This window comes from Pseudopodoces humilis, chromosome 16 (assembly GCF_049639895.1).
Source record: "Pseudopodoces humilis isolate 2021_Gansu_Grassland_sample_001 chromosome 16, ASM4963989v1, whole genome shotgun sequence".
NCBI classification, from domain to species: domain Eukaryota; kingdom Metazoa; phylum Chordata; class Aves; order Passeriformes; family Paridae; genus Pseudopodoces; species Pseudopodoces humilis.
Window position 1 is genome coordinate 9,120,224 of NC_142215.1, and position 14,558 is coordinate 9,134,781.

Consider the following 14,558-nt stretch of genomic DNA (forward strand, 5'->3'; position numbering starts at 1 on the left):
TTAGCAAAAGCAGCCTGCTTAGGCCCAGAGAGGGAGTCCTCAACATGCTATGGTTTCCTTACTGAAAATGTTCAATAAGCAGTAATAAAAAATATCACATATTTGCTCCTTGTGCATGCAGAAAGAAAAATACACAGTTACAACTGTAACAATCCTGTTTACAGAACAGTGCTAATTATTGATAATATTTTCTTTGAAATTCAGAATTCTTAAGTTTTTACACAGCTAAAAAAAATTACCTCCATGTCAGCAACACATAAAATGTGAGTTCTGAACTAAGCCCAAAGAGATTTTTTTTTCCCAGAAACTACCCGAACTCGCAACTCAGGGAGAACTTCCAACAAACTACATATGGCACCGTACTTTGATTTAAAAATCCTGGAGATGATTTTCTTTAAGGGCTCTGCAGCACTCAAGACATTCCCTGTGTCAGCATCAGCATATCCCTCTAATTGCAATTCCAGGATGAAGACAATGCCTCCACCTCGTGGCCAGCGACCAGAACACGGGCACTCCTCACACGCCTGCTGCCCTCCAAACCGAACAATGTACCCTGAACCAGCTCCTGCCCAGCTGCAGCTTCTGGCCTTATCTGCTGCAGCCTATCCAACAGCAGCAAGTAAGAAAATACTGTTTACCAGGCTAGGCTGGACCCTACTGTGGGCTCAGAAGCTCTTGTGTAAGTAAAACAGGGATCCCTGTCACTCAGACAATTTATACACAGCTGCATATCACAGGAGAATCTAACAAATATCTTTAGAAACATGATGCAACTGAAATATTTCAAGACTAATGGCAGTAATAAATTAAAAAAAAAAAAGTCAGTAATTAAATCTCAAGCTTACCCAAAACCCCAGCCATCAATTGCACTGGCAAACACCACATTTCCATGTTCTGGTGAAAAATAGAGATGTGAATCATCAGTGTCTTCCAATCCAGTACTCCAGTCATAAACCTGATCCCCTGGTGACATGTCTGAAACACTTTCATTTTCTGTTTCTTTTTCAGCTCTTTCTTCTAATACTTTAGACGTAAAAAGTGTTCCAGTGACTGCATTGATCTAGGGAAAGATGTAAAAATACCCTCATATTCATTCACTCTTTCACAACCCTGGCAATTAAAATGTAATTTTCTCACCCTTGGAAACATAAAAAGAGAAGTTTTGTTACCAAGGTAGCATGCCTGTGATCCACTTGGCAATTAAAATGCACCTAATTCTACACATTTGAAGACCACAGGAGATTGAGACTGACATTTTTGACATAAGCACCATGAAGTTTCCAACTCAAAGTCAGCCACACCAGTAGTGAATCAAAGTACCATATGAAACACACTTTGTCTCTCAAAACAAGGAATGATGAAATAGGAACTTGTTTCTGCCAACAAAGCAAGCAACAACAGAGGGCAAAGGGAAACCAGGCAGAGATGTGCTCCTAAGAGAGGTTGGGGGGAAAGAAGTTTGAGGGCAACTTAAAAGACAATTTAAAAGATGAAGAAACTTTATTCCTACATAAATCCATTAATATCAGAAACGGTCTAACATTTGTCTACTTCCAGTAAGTTTAAGCAATTTAACAGAAGAACAAAGTATTCAGCATATTACTTCAAAAAATGAAGACTTTTCCTGGTGACCTGTCAAGAGGCATTTATTTACTACTCTTTTCTCCATCACAGGCATTCTGAATGAACCTCAAAACCAACCAGGAATAAGATGCACCTAAAAGTTAAAAATCAGACTGGATGTTATATAGTGTCACAAAGTCTGCTGTGTGAAATGACATCTCAGCACGAATACCTGTTCTAAGATATTCTTAAGGTGCAGATATGCTTCCTGAGGGGTGAGCTTCAGCTCCACAATCAAGCGGTCGATTTTGTTAATCACCAGGACTGGACGGATATTTTCCAGCCATGCCTGCCGCAGGACTGCTTGAGTCTGGGAAGGAAAGAGTTTTTAAAAAAAAACATTACAGAAAGCCTGACAGCATCAGAAAGACAGAATATTAAAAAAAAAAAATATATATATACATAAATATAAAATTTAATAAACACAGAGTAAAGGACAGATTGACACTCAAACTAGAAATTTGATTCCCACGGGGCACAGTGTTAGTTGTTAAAGAATTCTGCAGAATGGTCAGATTTCATGGCAAAAACACCCATAATAACAAAAAACAAACTATTTAGAAAAGTAAGCCATGAAAAAACCAACCTCATTATTTTGTGTATTCTTTTCCATACCCTGAAAGCTCTCATAACAATATGAAACTATTTCCCTTAAGAGTTTTCTCTATCAAAATATCCCACTCTCTGAAAAATGGCATACCCACTGCATCTCTACACCCATTCACCAGCACTGTTCAGTTTTCCAGCAGAACTATGATTTTTACTACTCACTTTCATACCTCAGGCTGCACTGTCATTTATTAAAAGTTTTGTAAAACTTCTTAGACAGCTCATCTTTTATTTCTATATAACTCACTTCAGACTTTGCCTGCTCCCCTCTTCCTCTGCTTAATACACTTTATTTCACCTGTGGACAGACTCCTTCAACAGCATCCACCACTATGATGCAACCATCACAGAGTCGGACAGCAGTAGATACTTCTGAAGAAAAATCCACGTGCCCTGGGGAGTCTATTAAATTAATCAGATACTCCTGATCACCTAGGATCAAACAATAAATTAATATTTCAGAACAGTTTTCAAACATATTTCTTCCAGCCACCCAGTTATACTGCTTCAGCTATTATTTTTTAATGTCCTGACACTAACTACACTATAAAAACCCTTACAGCACAGTGTAACAGGTATCTCAACAAAGTAGTAAGATTGTACTAAAACTTGGGAGTTTTTGAAAGAAAGTCTTGCCTTTAAGTGACATTAATTCCAGACTTAACATCAAAATACACATATTTATATCTAAAACAGAAGATAAGGCAACTACTTTCATGGCCTCCACTTGAAGACATAATCGAAGATGTTTTTCCCAACCCTGATATGGAGCTCAGTTATCTTGGCTGATTCACTTGCCTAAGTCTCTGCAGAATTACGGCCTAACACTGAGAAACACAAAAGTAAAAGTTGCACAAAAAAATCAACAACAGCAACAACGAAGAGATGGGGAAAATTAACAGAAATACACATTAAAATGTATACATGCCAGCATCAGCAACTTACCTTTCACAAAGTGCAGTGAAATTGCACTAGATTTCATTGTTATTCCTCGGATCTGTTCATCTTCCCTACTGTCGAGGTATCTCAGCTGGGTATAGAAGCAAAAGTAAAGATAGTAAGTTTGTAGAAATATCTTCACAATTCACTTATCAACTATCAGAGTATGATGGTGAGAAAACGAGGTTTAGCAAGACTATAGACAGAACTTCTTTAATGATCAAGAATTTACAATCCCAGCATGTACACACCAGAATTCTATTAAAAATGACAGTGTAACTCTACCTTTCCTGCCAAGCGGCTGGAGATTATTCCATTGCTAGATATAAGGCAATCAGCTAGAGTAGTTTTGCCTGAAAAGAAAAATAAATTACTTAGATTAAATAAATACAAACATTGCAAAAGATGCAACATATAGTATTCTAAGATATCAACATTAATAAAGACTATAAAAGGCCATGAAAAGTAGAAATTAAACTTTCAAAAAACAAATCCAGTTACTCCTGTTACATGCAAACAAATTTATTTTTGAAGAGTGGATGCAAATTTACCTGTCATGACCAGAAGACCAGTTGAAACGACAAACAGTTTATCAGAACCTCATTATAATATGCAATTAGACAAAATACGTGTTTGAAAAAAGTGCTTACTATTTCCACCTACATAACAAACTTGTTCTATTAACAAACGTAGAAAAACATTATTCTGCCTCTCAAAACATATATTAAACTCTTACCAACATTCACCATCACAGAAAACATTCAATTTCAACTGCTTCAAATTATTATAATGTGATGCTATTTTATGTAAAACAAAAGCTCAATCAGGCCAAGAAAAAGGTGCATAAAGCAGATTTACTTTTCTGAATCATGTTCAAGCCTGTTTAAAGTTAAATCCACAAAAACCTACCACTTTAGAGCAGTGAACAAAGTACCTCGTCACCATTCAAGCACACAGGTCTCCTGACGAGGAGGAGCCACCTGCCTTACCGTGATCCACGTGGGCCAATATACAGATATTCCTGATGCCCGACGCCTTCTTCTGGAGGCCAACCATCCTTCCCACGCTTGTGAGCACCATGGCTGGCTAATTCTGCGAAGCGAGCCAAGTGTTTTACTGAGGAGTCAGCTTGAGAAGAGGCTTTGCTTTTTAATTACGCAAACTGCAATTAAAGCTACTCATCGGGGAGACCTCCCGCGACACGTGGAGCGCGTCACGAACCCTCCGCCACCGCGGGGACACCGAAACCAGGGCCGTGCCTGCCCTTTGAACGCGGCTCGGGAGCCCGGCTGGGCGCATTCGGGCTGGCAGCGAACACCGAGCCGCCCGCAGCGGCACAACCCCCACGGCTCCCCCCGGCCCCGCTTCCCCTTCCCCTCCGCCCCTCCGAGCGGGCACGGCCGGCGGCCGGCCCAGGAGGGACGCAGCGCTGCCCTCTCGCTCGGCCGCGGGCTGAGGGCCGCGCCGGGGCCCGCCCGCTGCCCAGGCCGTCCCGGCGCGGGGCACACGCACCTGCGCCCGCTCCGCCGCCGCTCCCGGAAAGCCGCGCCCGCCCCGCTCGGCCGCTGCCGATCCCGCCCCGTGACGCCGGACGGAAGCCGGGCCGGGCCGCGCGCGGCAGCGTCCCTGGTTACCGGCCGGGCGGCCGAGCGGGCCGGCCATGGGGCCGCCGCGCTGCATCTGCGAGATCTGCTCCTGCGGGTGAGTGAGGCAGCGCCGAGCCAGCCAGCGCCGCCCTCCCTCCGCACACCGAGCTGGTGCCAGTACCTGTCTGCGGCAGGGTAGGAGGGCTCTGCAGAGGGATCTGGACAGGCTGGATCCATGGAATGATGCCAGCGGCACAAAGTTCAATAAGGCCAAGGGCCGGGTGCTGCCCTGGGGTCCCAACAACCCCACACAGCGTTACCGGCTGGGGCACAGGGGCTGGAAAGTGCCCGCAGAAAAGGGCCCGGGGTGCTGGGCAGCAGCAGCTGAACGTGAGCCAGCCTGTGCCAAGAACGCCAATGGCACCGGGCCAGTGTCAGGAACAGCGTGGCCAGCAGGGCCAGGGCAGTGGCCACCCCCCTGTACTCAGCACTGCCTGGCATAAGAGGGTAAAGCAGGCAATGTTTTATGGAAAATTGCTATTACAAGTCTATAAGCAGAATTATCAATGCCATAGGTGGAAAAAAAAGTGCACAAATCGGGTGTCCCAAAATAATACGGGACTTGGCCCTTCCAATCTTCAGACATATATATTTACAGGTTGGAGTCACAGCTGTTAATATTTTCAATTTCTTGTCTGTCCACTTTTAAAAGAATCACAAAAATAATCACCCTAGGATTCAAATATTAAGTTCATACTAAAAAAAAAATATAAAATCTAACAACTACATACAAGAATAGTCATCATAAGGTCACAGAGGTGTGCTCAATGTTTTTTGGAAGTATAGAGCAAACCCTATGGTTACAAAGTGCACCATGACCCACAAGTGTCATATCAAGGTCTGCAGAGCAGGTACCCTCTATGTGTTTCTGAGTGGGAAGTCTGTCTACCTGTTTGTCAGCCACTTTTTTTTCATCTGTAGACAGAGGTGTGAGGCAGGCACTGAGTAAAGCTCCTCATGTGTTTTTTTGGCCAAGCCTGTAGTGAACTTCTCCCCATAAATTTCTTATGTCCTAGATTAATGAAGAGTTGGAACACATTGTTTTCATGAGATAACAAACCTGGCTTGGGCTCAAGTAGAAAGATGATGAGATAACACAGTGGGAGAGCACAAAATGAGGTTCAACTCAACCAAAAATTCTCAATCCAAAAACTGAGTTCAATAATATGAATAACTGAATTAAATATGCATAAAGCTTGTGGTTTAAAATAAACCTCACTGAAGTTTTTACAGTCAATAAAACCTTGAGCCATTATTGGTTTAGGCAGCACATTGTGTTTGCTTCAGTGTACAGTGTTTCTATTTTCAGGGAACGGCTGCTTGGTCACTTGGCAGTGTTACCTGGACACTGGAATGCACACACAGCTTAGCAGAGACTTCAAAGCAGCTATAAATATCTAGTGTTTTGTAGACATTATCATTTAGCTCTTTGCAGGAAATTTTATGGAGGTATAATTACTGCTTAATTCTAAAAAATAAAATAGAAGGAAACAATGTCCCCTATCAACAGAATTAAAAAAACACTGAAAAAACTCACAGTGGAGCAAAGCCAGTAAGACAGAACTTCATTCTGCTTTTGGAAATACAGAATATTAAATCTGACTTCCAAAGAAGAATAAAGCCTGTGTGGTAGATGAACTTTCTGTACTCAGGAATACTACTTGTCTGCTATAAAAGATAATCACAGCCTACAAAAGTATAAAAGTTGTTTTGAGACACAAAAATAAATTACTACTTTATCTCCTTCTCAGTTTGTCAGCCTTCCCCCATTACTTCCCCTTTTGTTATTATTATCATAAAAATCTATATTCCTGAATAAATTTAAGTTGAAAGGAGATTTCTCTAAAATATGGGTTACTTAAGCCATCATACTGACCACATATAAATACAAACCCAGTAAAAACTGCCAGATCTCCTATCAAGAACAGGAATGTAAACAACTTTCAAAAACAGTGTCCACCCATCATTTCTCTCTTCCAGACCATAATGTATGCACTGGCAAAAAATAAAAAGAAATTAAAAATAAAAGCTTTGGGCTGTGTTTGTGGAGGGGTAGTAAGTTTTCTATTATGACGAATATTAAGCTTTTCTCATTAATAGTCTAGTTCTCTGGGAGGAAAATGCTTTGTGGTAGAATTTCAAGGGTCTTACTAGCATTGTATAAAAAAAAGAAGTATGTATGCCAGGCCTTAAATAACTTAAAATCTCCAGCATTCTACTAAAATAACCAGAACAAGAGCATTTGGCACAAGAGAGCTGATCTACTGTCACTTTTATTTAGCTGAGATTCTATTCAAACCTTATGCAAGACACAAGATAGTCTCCCACAAAGAATGGAAAGAATAATAATCCATCAAAGCAAATGCCAGTCAGGCATGAGAAAAGGGATATTCTTGCCAAATCAATTTGAATTATCAGTAACTCTGGGGTGGAAATTAAGATAAATTCAAGGAAGAAGTTAAAAATAAACTATCTCAAGGAGTACAGGCCAAAGTCTGAGCAACATATTTCATTTATCAGAGCTGTAATCTGTCTTCTCTGATGATTCCTAGCATTGTGATGCCTTATATAATTAGTTTTATAAAATTATTATCTAAGTTGAAAATTTTGGTTTAGCAATTGGGCAATATTGTAAATTTGACAACATCCTAAAGCAGATTTATCAGTTAACCAAAAAAACCCTAATTTCTTCTCCAATTCAAATCCACAAGGTAATTTTACATTACCCTTCAGGCTGACTGAAAACACTTTCACAACACAGAGTAGGATGTAGGAACTTCAACAATCTCGTCTGATTCCAAGTAATTTTGTGCACGATTAGGGTGTGTTCAGAATTATTTTATACACTAGAAATTATTTTTAACCACTAGAAATGAGTGGTTTGAAGGACATTTTTGATCAACAATGAATTCTAATAAAATTGCAACCTTCTCTTGCCTTGGAGAGGTAAGAGTAGATTGCTTTCGCCTCTGTTTTGTACTTAGCAAGAACTGCAGGCTCACTCTACAGTATTTCTCTAGTATCTATTTCAGTTTGTAGCATGTCCATTCAGCAATACATGGGATATACTCACAACATTGCTTAAAAATATTCAGAATTAAGTCCTTAAAGAATGGTGATCCCAGAACACAGAAGGTGTTTTGGTTGGTGCTTGGTGTTCCAGACCAGCTTATGGCAAACTGAAGATTGTTGAAGTGAAGCTTTTGCAGATGAATAATGTTTGTTTCCAACTCCTTTGAATGGTATGCCAAAAAATATGTGAAGAACATTATAATTTGATAACCTGTGTTCCAACCAGCTTTCAAACCCTCCATTCAATGTCTTTTGTTTCTGCTTATAGATTGTTACTTTTAGATGCTACGTGACACAGCATGTGCTGTTTGTACTTTCTGAAAAAAACATTACTAAGGTGAAAGAGAATTTCATGACAAATGTAATGACAGGCAAACACTGGAGTGAGAAAAAGCACACACTTACCTCCTTGTTTTCCTACGTTTCCTGTTCACTCCCTCTTCTTCCTTTTTCCTTTCCTTGCTATGTTTTGAAATGGTCTCTCAATTGTTAATGGACTTGATTGAAAAGGAGTAAACACCTGAGGCTCTGAAAGGATCTGGATTCTTAGACAGGGCTACTTTATTTCTCATTATTTGAACTACTGGCAAAATCAGGCAGCACAAACTAATAGCAGCTTTAGGATGTCCAGTCTCCAAGAACTTCTTTCAGTGTTGTTTTAATTTTCCCTTTTTTTATTTTTCTAGCAGGAGTCCTTCGTGTCTACTTCTGAATTCTATTTTACCTTGCTTTAATTTATTATTTTCCTTTATGATATTCAGTGCTAGCTAAAATTCTCTGCAGGCCTTTGAAATATTCCTTGGATACCTAGCTTCCTGAAACTTGAATTTATTTGTACTTACTAAGAGCTGTACACTTTTACCCTTCTGGGGTCTAGATATTCTTACTTTTCATTACAGAATTTTACAATACTTGTTTATTTGAAAAATTATTTATTGTTTTTTCCCTTTGCATTGCAAGTTGTCAGCCATAAGTAGGAAGAAAACCTGTCATTATATATTTCCTTGAGGTCAGCCAGAGATGTGCATTGTGGAAATTAGAATTAATGCAACAGTATTTTCAAAACAATAACAAAATTGAAATTTCATGGATCATTAACTGAAAACAACAAGGTATAAATAATTGTCATTTTGTACCTCCCAACACGTTTTTACACAATGGTGTCATTGATAGAGGCATCAATGAAAAGTAGGAGGAATTGAAATAAAATCCATTAATAAAAAGAGATGTTATTACTTCCAAATAAACATGTCTTGGATAGAGAATTTAGTCAGTCTGTGGAGAAATAAAAGGGTTGAAAAATCATAAATGGCCTGCAGAGCACTAGAAATGCACATGAGATTTCACACCACTAAAATTTTAATCAAAAAGTGTTAATCAGTACTGGTGAAAATAGGTGAGATATACAGAAGTAAAAAGATAAGTGATAAGGTAATAGCAGTAAAAAAGAGACAACATGAAACAAGAAATGAAGCATAGGTAGTTCCTTTTCCAAATAAAACGAGTAATACCATTAAACATTACAGACAATAGGAAAGTGCATCTTGGTGGTAGCATCATTTAGAGGACTGAGATCAACTCTGTCCATCCTTTGCATTCTGCACCAAGGCTGATATTTTATTGATGTGTTTTTATTACTTTTAGAATGATGTGCTCTAGGACCTGTGCCATCAGCTCAATATTTTGTGGTTTTATCACTCAGAAAAGATTTTAAACAAAATCTACTGACATTGTGCAATCTTCCCCATTTGTTATTTACTTCCAGTAGACAGAGTATGGGTTTTCCTCTTAAATGAAACAAAATTCTCTGTTCTGATGTGTTTGACCCAGACGCCATCGCTGCTGCCATAGACCCACAAAGATTTATGATGATGGAACACAGCCAAGCCACAAAACTGAGTATTTGGAGAACTACCCTGGCTATGGCAACGTCTGCCCTCCCGAGAGCTGTAAGCCAAAACCAGAGCTCCAACAGGATCAGGGGAGAATGGATGGCATCACAACATTCAAGTAAATATTTTCAAACAATGTTTTATAATTGGTCTGTAAAGTTTTTCATTCTTTGTCTTTTATCCGGGGGCTAAACATTGTATTGCAATCTTCTCAAAATGCAGTCATTGCATCCTTTGCACTTTTTGCATATTTAAAGTTTTAATTTTCAATATAGAAATACAGTTACCACAAAATTCTCATAAAAATAGCAAAGCACGCATACAGCAAGCTTTGCATTCTGTACAGCAGCCTTTAACCTGTAAAGAGAATCAAAAACTGTCTTGTTTTCAGCCTGTCAGGAAATTTAGGTCTTATGGAAAACATGGCAAGCTGGGGAACTTTCTGTAATACATATGTCAAGATAGTGGGAAAATGAGATCTTAAGAAAAAAAGAACAGAGATTCTTTTATTGATTTTTAAAATTCAGATTACTAGTTTTAAGAAAATTATTTGTTTTAAGAAAGAAAACTGTGCTGTCTGTGCACAGACTGATTTTAAGCTTACAGAATTAAAGAGCATCTTTCAAAGAATTAGAAAAAAATACTCAATGTTGTGACAGCAGCATCAGCTTTTACTTATTCCATTATTGTTTTTCTTTTAAGCTGTGAGGGCATCTGGTGAAATTTGTTTATCAAAAAAAAAAAAGAGATGCCAGATGCTATTCTGCCAGACTGGTCATGTGCTTGTATGGACTATTTAACACCCACATATATAATATATATCCTTTTAACATAATGTGCCCATGCAGAAAGAGTGAAATACTGCTTCTGATTATATTCCATTCTCCTCAAGCAATCAGTAAGTGGTACCATTTTTAGTAATTTGAGCTTTGCTCTGCTTCTGCTTTCTGATCATTTCTTTGCAAAATTATAGCAACTGTGAATGGGACTCAGCATGTTGAAAAACTTACTTCACCATCTACCTTTGAGTAAAGACTCCATAATGCATCAGAGACTGTAGATTTGTGTACTGTGGTTTTCTCTCTTTTGGGCTACCCCTCCAATATATGGTGTCTAATAGATTTTTCAGAGTAAACATTTTATTATTTTTCCATATAGTGGAAGAATTACTAAAGTGATGTCCAAAAGAGGAAAGGATTTTTTGACCAGTGTTTTCTTTTCCTCAATTCAGATCTGATTATTTACCATATGATGTTACGAGACCTTCTAGGCCACAAGCAGAATACAGACCAAAGTCGGGGAAGATTGACCTAGGAACCGTATACCGGAGAGATTACAGTCCTCATAAAGTAGGACCAGTGACATTAGCAAGGCCTCAAGAGAGGAAACACACTTCAGAGGCAAAAGTGGATACCATCCCAACCTATCGAGGTAATAATATGTGCTCCCTAGAGGAAAAGAAATAACCAAGATGAAGGTAGCATTTGGAATTACCTGTTAGAAACTGGATTTATTGGTTTGGGATAGGGAACAAAACGTACTAGAAAGCAGGTGAAGATACCCTAAAATATTCAGCACTCCAGTTGGTGAGGGGAGACCTATTGATTCTAAACTAAAAGCCCTCTCTGATGTTTGCTTGGCTAGAAGGAAATTCCAACATACACTTGGTTGGGCTAGCTCAGGCAAAACTGGCTGGAAATTAAGGTGCAGTGTATTTTTCAGGTAGTTCATGTGACTTATTTTTACACAGAGTAGGTTGAAAGTGGAGTTTAGGCTCCTGCTTGTGCATGGTACAGCTTACAAATACATCATCCTAGTGATGATCTGTCTTGACACAAATTATTCTATTATGATGGTCAGCATAAAGGTGCTAAATCTTCTACGTAAAATGGAAGATACTGTATTTAAAACAGGTACAAGGCTGTTTTCTGTATAGTTTCTGTTGAGCAAATAGTCAAAATAGGGCATCCGGTACAATTTTGGGAGTCTGTTTTTATCACACACTAAATAAAAGACAGTTTTGTCTGATCACGAATATGCATATAAAATTATCATTTTCACTTACACCCATTTTCTTTGTTTTGCAAGATTTAATACCAGAAGACTTGGTCTTCATTTTAAAGGAATGGTCTGAAGTAATAACACCTGTATGGTGGAATTTTGGTTTTGCCTTACAGATGACTATAGGTTGTGGAAAGGTGAAAGAACGGAATCCTGTAAGGTGGAGCGTGCATACGAGCCACCTTCCGAGAGGTTTGGAAATCCTTCTACATTTCAAGATGACTACATCCCTAGGCAACCCAATCCCTCCCAAAGCTGTAAACCTTGTGAAACCAAGCTGGCAGAGGGGCCTTTCGATGGCAACACCATCCATCGCACCGCGTACGTTGTCCATGAGATGGAGCCCCTGTTCGTAAGGCCAAGAGAAGAGTACAAGCCAAGCGACCAACCCTTTGAAGATCTCACAACCCACCAGAGAGATTTTAAAGGGATGCCTGGGGAACTAGCAAAAAGCTGCAAGCCTGAAAGTAGAAAAATTGGATCTGATGATCCTTTTAAAGGAACCACTGAATTTCAGGACCGCTATCAGCCGTATTTGGTCACAGCGCCCGAGTTCCACAAACCAACAGAGTATGTTCCACCCACAGACAAGATGGACCTCAAGTCCTCAAACCGTCTTGATTACATTAAACACAAGGTTGCTCCTAGAGCCCCCATAAGACCAGCTACTGGAAGAAAAAACACTGGCACTTTTCAAGGGAAGACTACTACAAAAGAAGACTACCAACCCTGGAGAATTTGTCCTCAAGGGCTTATTAAGAAAGAACCGGAAATTCAAAAACCCACAGGAAAATTTTCTAGTTTAACTACATTCAGGTCCCATTACATACCACATCAGGCCAATCCACCTCAAAGTTTCAAACCTGTACACGCTGTATCTACTGGAGTTCCTTTTAAAGATGAAACTTTGTATCGCACTGAATATACACCAAAGAAGCAAGAGGTCTGCCCAGGACATAACCCAGAGCATCTGGGTTATGTCTATGTAAATACAGATTCTCGGGGTCACAAATTCTACCGCCAGGTGTCTCCAGAACGTTCCGGGTCAGACTGTAGTCCTGTTCCGGAGGATATACCTGCTGCCTCCTAATATTTACATGCAATATTTCAAGCACTTTGGCAAAATAATTGGAAACCGGCTTGATCATTATCTTGTTAAATAACACTAGAAGCAAATTAAATACTGAAATTTTTGCTTTTAGAAATGTGAAGAAAACCAAAGCCAAACCAAAGCCAAATCAAAGCTTATTACAAGGCTAATAAAGATTTGCCAAATGCTGAAGGAACACTACTCCCTACATGGCATCTGTCCGTTTTCTGATTGTGCATTCTAGTTTCTGACTCCCCAGATTTCTTCGTGCTCCATCTCAAGCATATTTTTAACATATGTAATTCTTTGATATTTTCTGTAGTCAAGTTATTGTATTTGTGAAATACAATAGAAATAGAGTCTTTTGCTGATAAAATATTTTACACAGTAAATAAATAATGCTATTTACAATAATCTAAAAATCAGTAATAATCTCAGTTATCTGTAAGACTTTTTTTCTTTGTATTTTACTGTCCACATCACAAGGTAGCATGCCATGACACCTAGGCATTTCTAAAAACCTAAAAGCTTTAGTCATCACTACTTTAACTTCATTCAGATCTGAATTGAGTATAAAGGTCCCACTAAATTCTGGTAGCAATTAACAGGGAGTAAGGTTGCTCCTTTTTTGTACCCATAGCTCAACCACTCAACCACCAAAAGCAGGTCATTAGACTCTGTTTCCTAATTTCCCTGTTCATACTCTTTCAGCCTTATTTCCAAAGAAAACAAAACTGATGCAGCTTGGACACACTGACACACTTAGTGCATGTGTCCTCCTCAGCTGAATCATCTTTAAGACCAGTGTGCAAATTCAGTCAAATCTCATTATGCAACTGCATAGATTTACAGAAAATAAACTCAGGTTAAAAAAGAAATACCAGCTGAGATGCAGAAATCTATCAGCAGCCTGGCTTCAGTCTGTCTGCTTTACAAAGTATTGCTTGTTCCAATGACACAGATACCAATTTTTTTACAGAAATTTTATATGAAATTGTCTCTGTATGAAATATTTAGTATTTTCTCTATGCATATTTAGCTGATTTTGAGAAATCCAGATGAATCAATTTAGTTTTATTTTGGTCATGATTTAAGCAAGTCCCAGTTAATAGTTCTGTAATTAACTGTATTGTCATGCTCTATCACCCTACTCCAATATGATTTTTTTTTCTTCTCAGTATTACATATCTTGTACCCATCGGTGTAGAACAGTATTTGGGTTCTGCAGAATCATGTGGCTGAGCTTCATAAACAAAGTCTCTTATAAAAGGGCTAAGATCAACGATAGGAACATTTTTAAGAACTTGGTCATATGAAAGCAAGAAAGCTGAACTGAGCAAATCAGCTGTGCACAAAAGCATTGCATGAGAGGGATCCAGACATTATTAGAGCATCAGTCACTTTTACAGAACTTTTGTCTTTGTACTGTGTTTTTGTAGTATCACTTACTCTGTTAATGACATGGAAAATCAGTTTTACTCTTCTGTCTGAAAATTACTTCCTGTACCACAAAAGAGAAAATAAACTCCATTGATTCATTCTCTGTCATGCCACAACTGAGGAAACTAAGCCAAAACTTTCAGTCACACCTACCCAGGTCCACATTCTATACACAGTCCTGGTACC

At 39.0% G+C, this 14,558-nt stretch overlaps 2 protein-coding genes across 3 annotated transcripts in view; one reads left to right on the forward strand and one right to left on the reverse strand.

Annotated features, from left to right (window-relative positions):
* The window catches only part of EFL1 (elongation factor like GTPase 1), a 63,880-nt gene extending 59,088 nt beyond the window's left edge, over positions 1-4,792 (reverse strand). Inside the window, exons 1-7 of the mRNA XM_005521550.3 lie at positions 4,684-4,792; positions 4,161-4,263; positions 3,457-3,524; positions 3,178-3,262; positions 2,531-2,664; positions 1,796-1,933; positions 846-1,060 (exon numbers count right to left, since the gene is read on the reverse strand). Coding sequence (XP_005521607.2) covers positions 846-1,060; positions 1,796-1,933; positions 2,531-2,664; positions 3,178-3,262; positions 3,457-3,524; positions 4,161-4,251 — 731 coding nt within the window. The 5' untranslated portion in view covers positions 4,252-4,263; positions 4,684-4,792. The remainder of the gene's footprint in view (positions 1-845; positions 1,061-1,795; positions 1,934-2,530; positions 2,665-3,177; positions 3,263-3,456; positions 3,525-4,160; positions 4,264-4,683) is intronic.
* A 33-nt stretch (positions 4,793-4,825) lies between these two features.
* Positions 4,826-13,182, forward strand: SAXO2 (stabilizer of axonemal microtubules 2). 2 transcript variants are annotated; one of them, XM_005521767.2, is made up of 4 exons: positions 4,826-4,872; positions 9,720-9,899; positions 11,013-11,212; positions 11,959-13,182. In XM_005521767.2, the coding sequence occupies exons 1-4, from the start codon at positions 4,832-4,834 to the stop codon at positions 12,930-12,932; spliced, it is 1,395 nt and encodes a 464-aa protein (XP_005521824.2). In that variant the 5' UTR covers positions 4,826-4,831; the 3' UTR covers positions 12,933-13,182. The 2 variants fall into 2 exon arrangements, with proteins under 2 accessions (XP_005521824.2, XP_087919370.1); XM_088063244.1 differs by lacking the exon at positions 11,013-11,212.
* The last annotated feature ends 1,376 nt before the right edge of the window (positions 13,183-14,558 follow it).

Coding starts and splice junctions, on each gene's coding strand:
- SAXO2 (XM_005521767.2), top strand. CDS start 4,832: ATGGGGCCGCCGCGCTGCATCTGCGAGATCTGCTCCTGCGG. Junction 4,873..9,719: donor TGCGAGATCTGCTCCTGCGG/GTGAGTGAGGCA, acceptor TGTTTGACCCAG/ACGCCATCGCTGCTGCCATA. Junction 9,900..11,012: donor GATGGCATCACAACATTCAA/GTAAATATTTTC, acceptor TCCTCAATTCAG/ATCTGATTATTTACCATATG.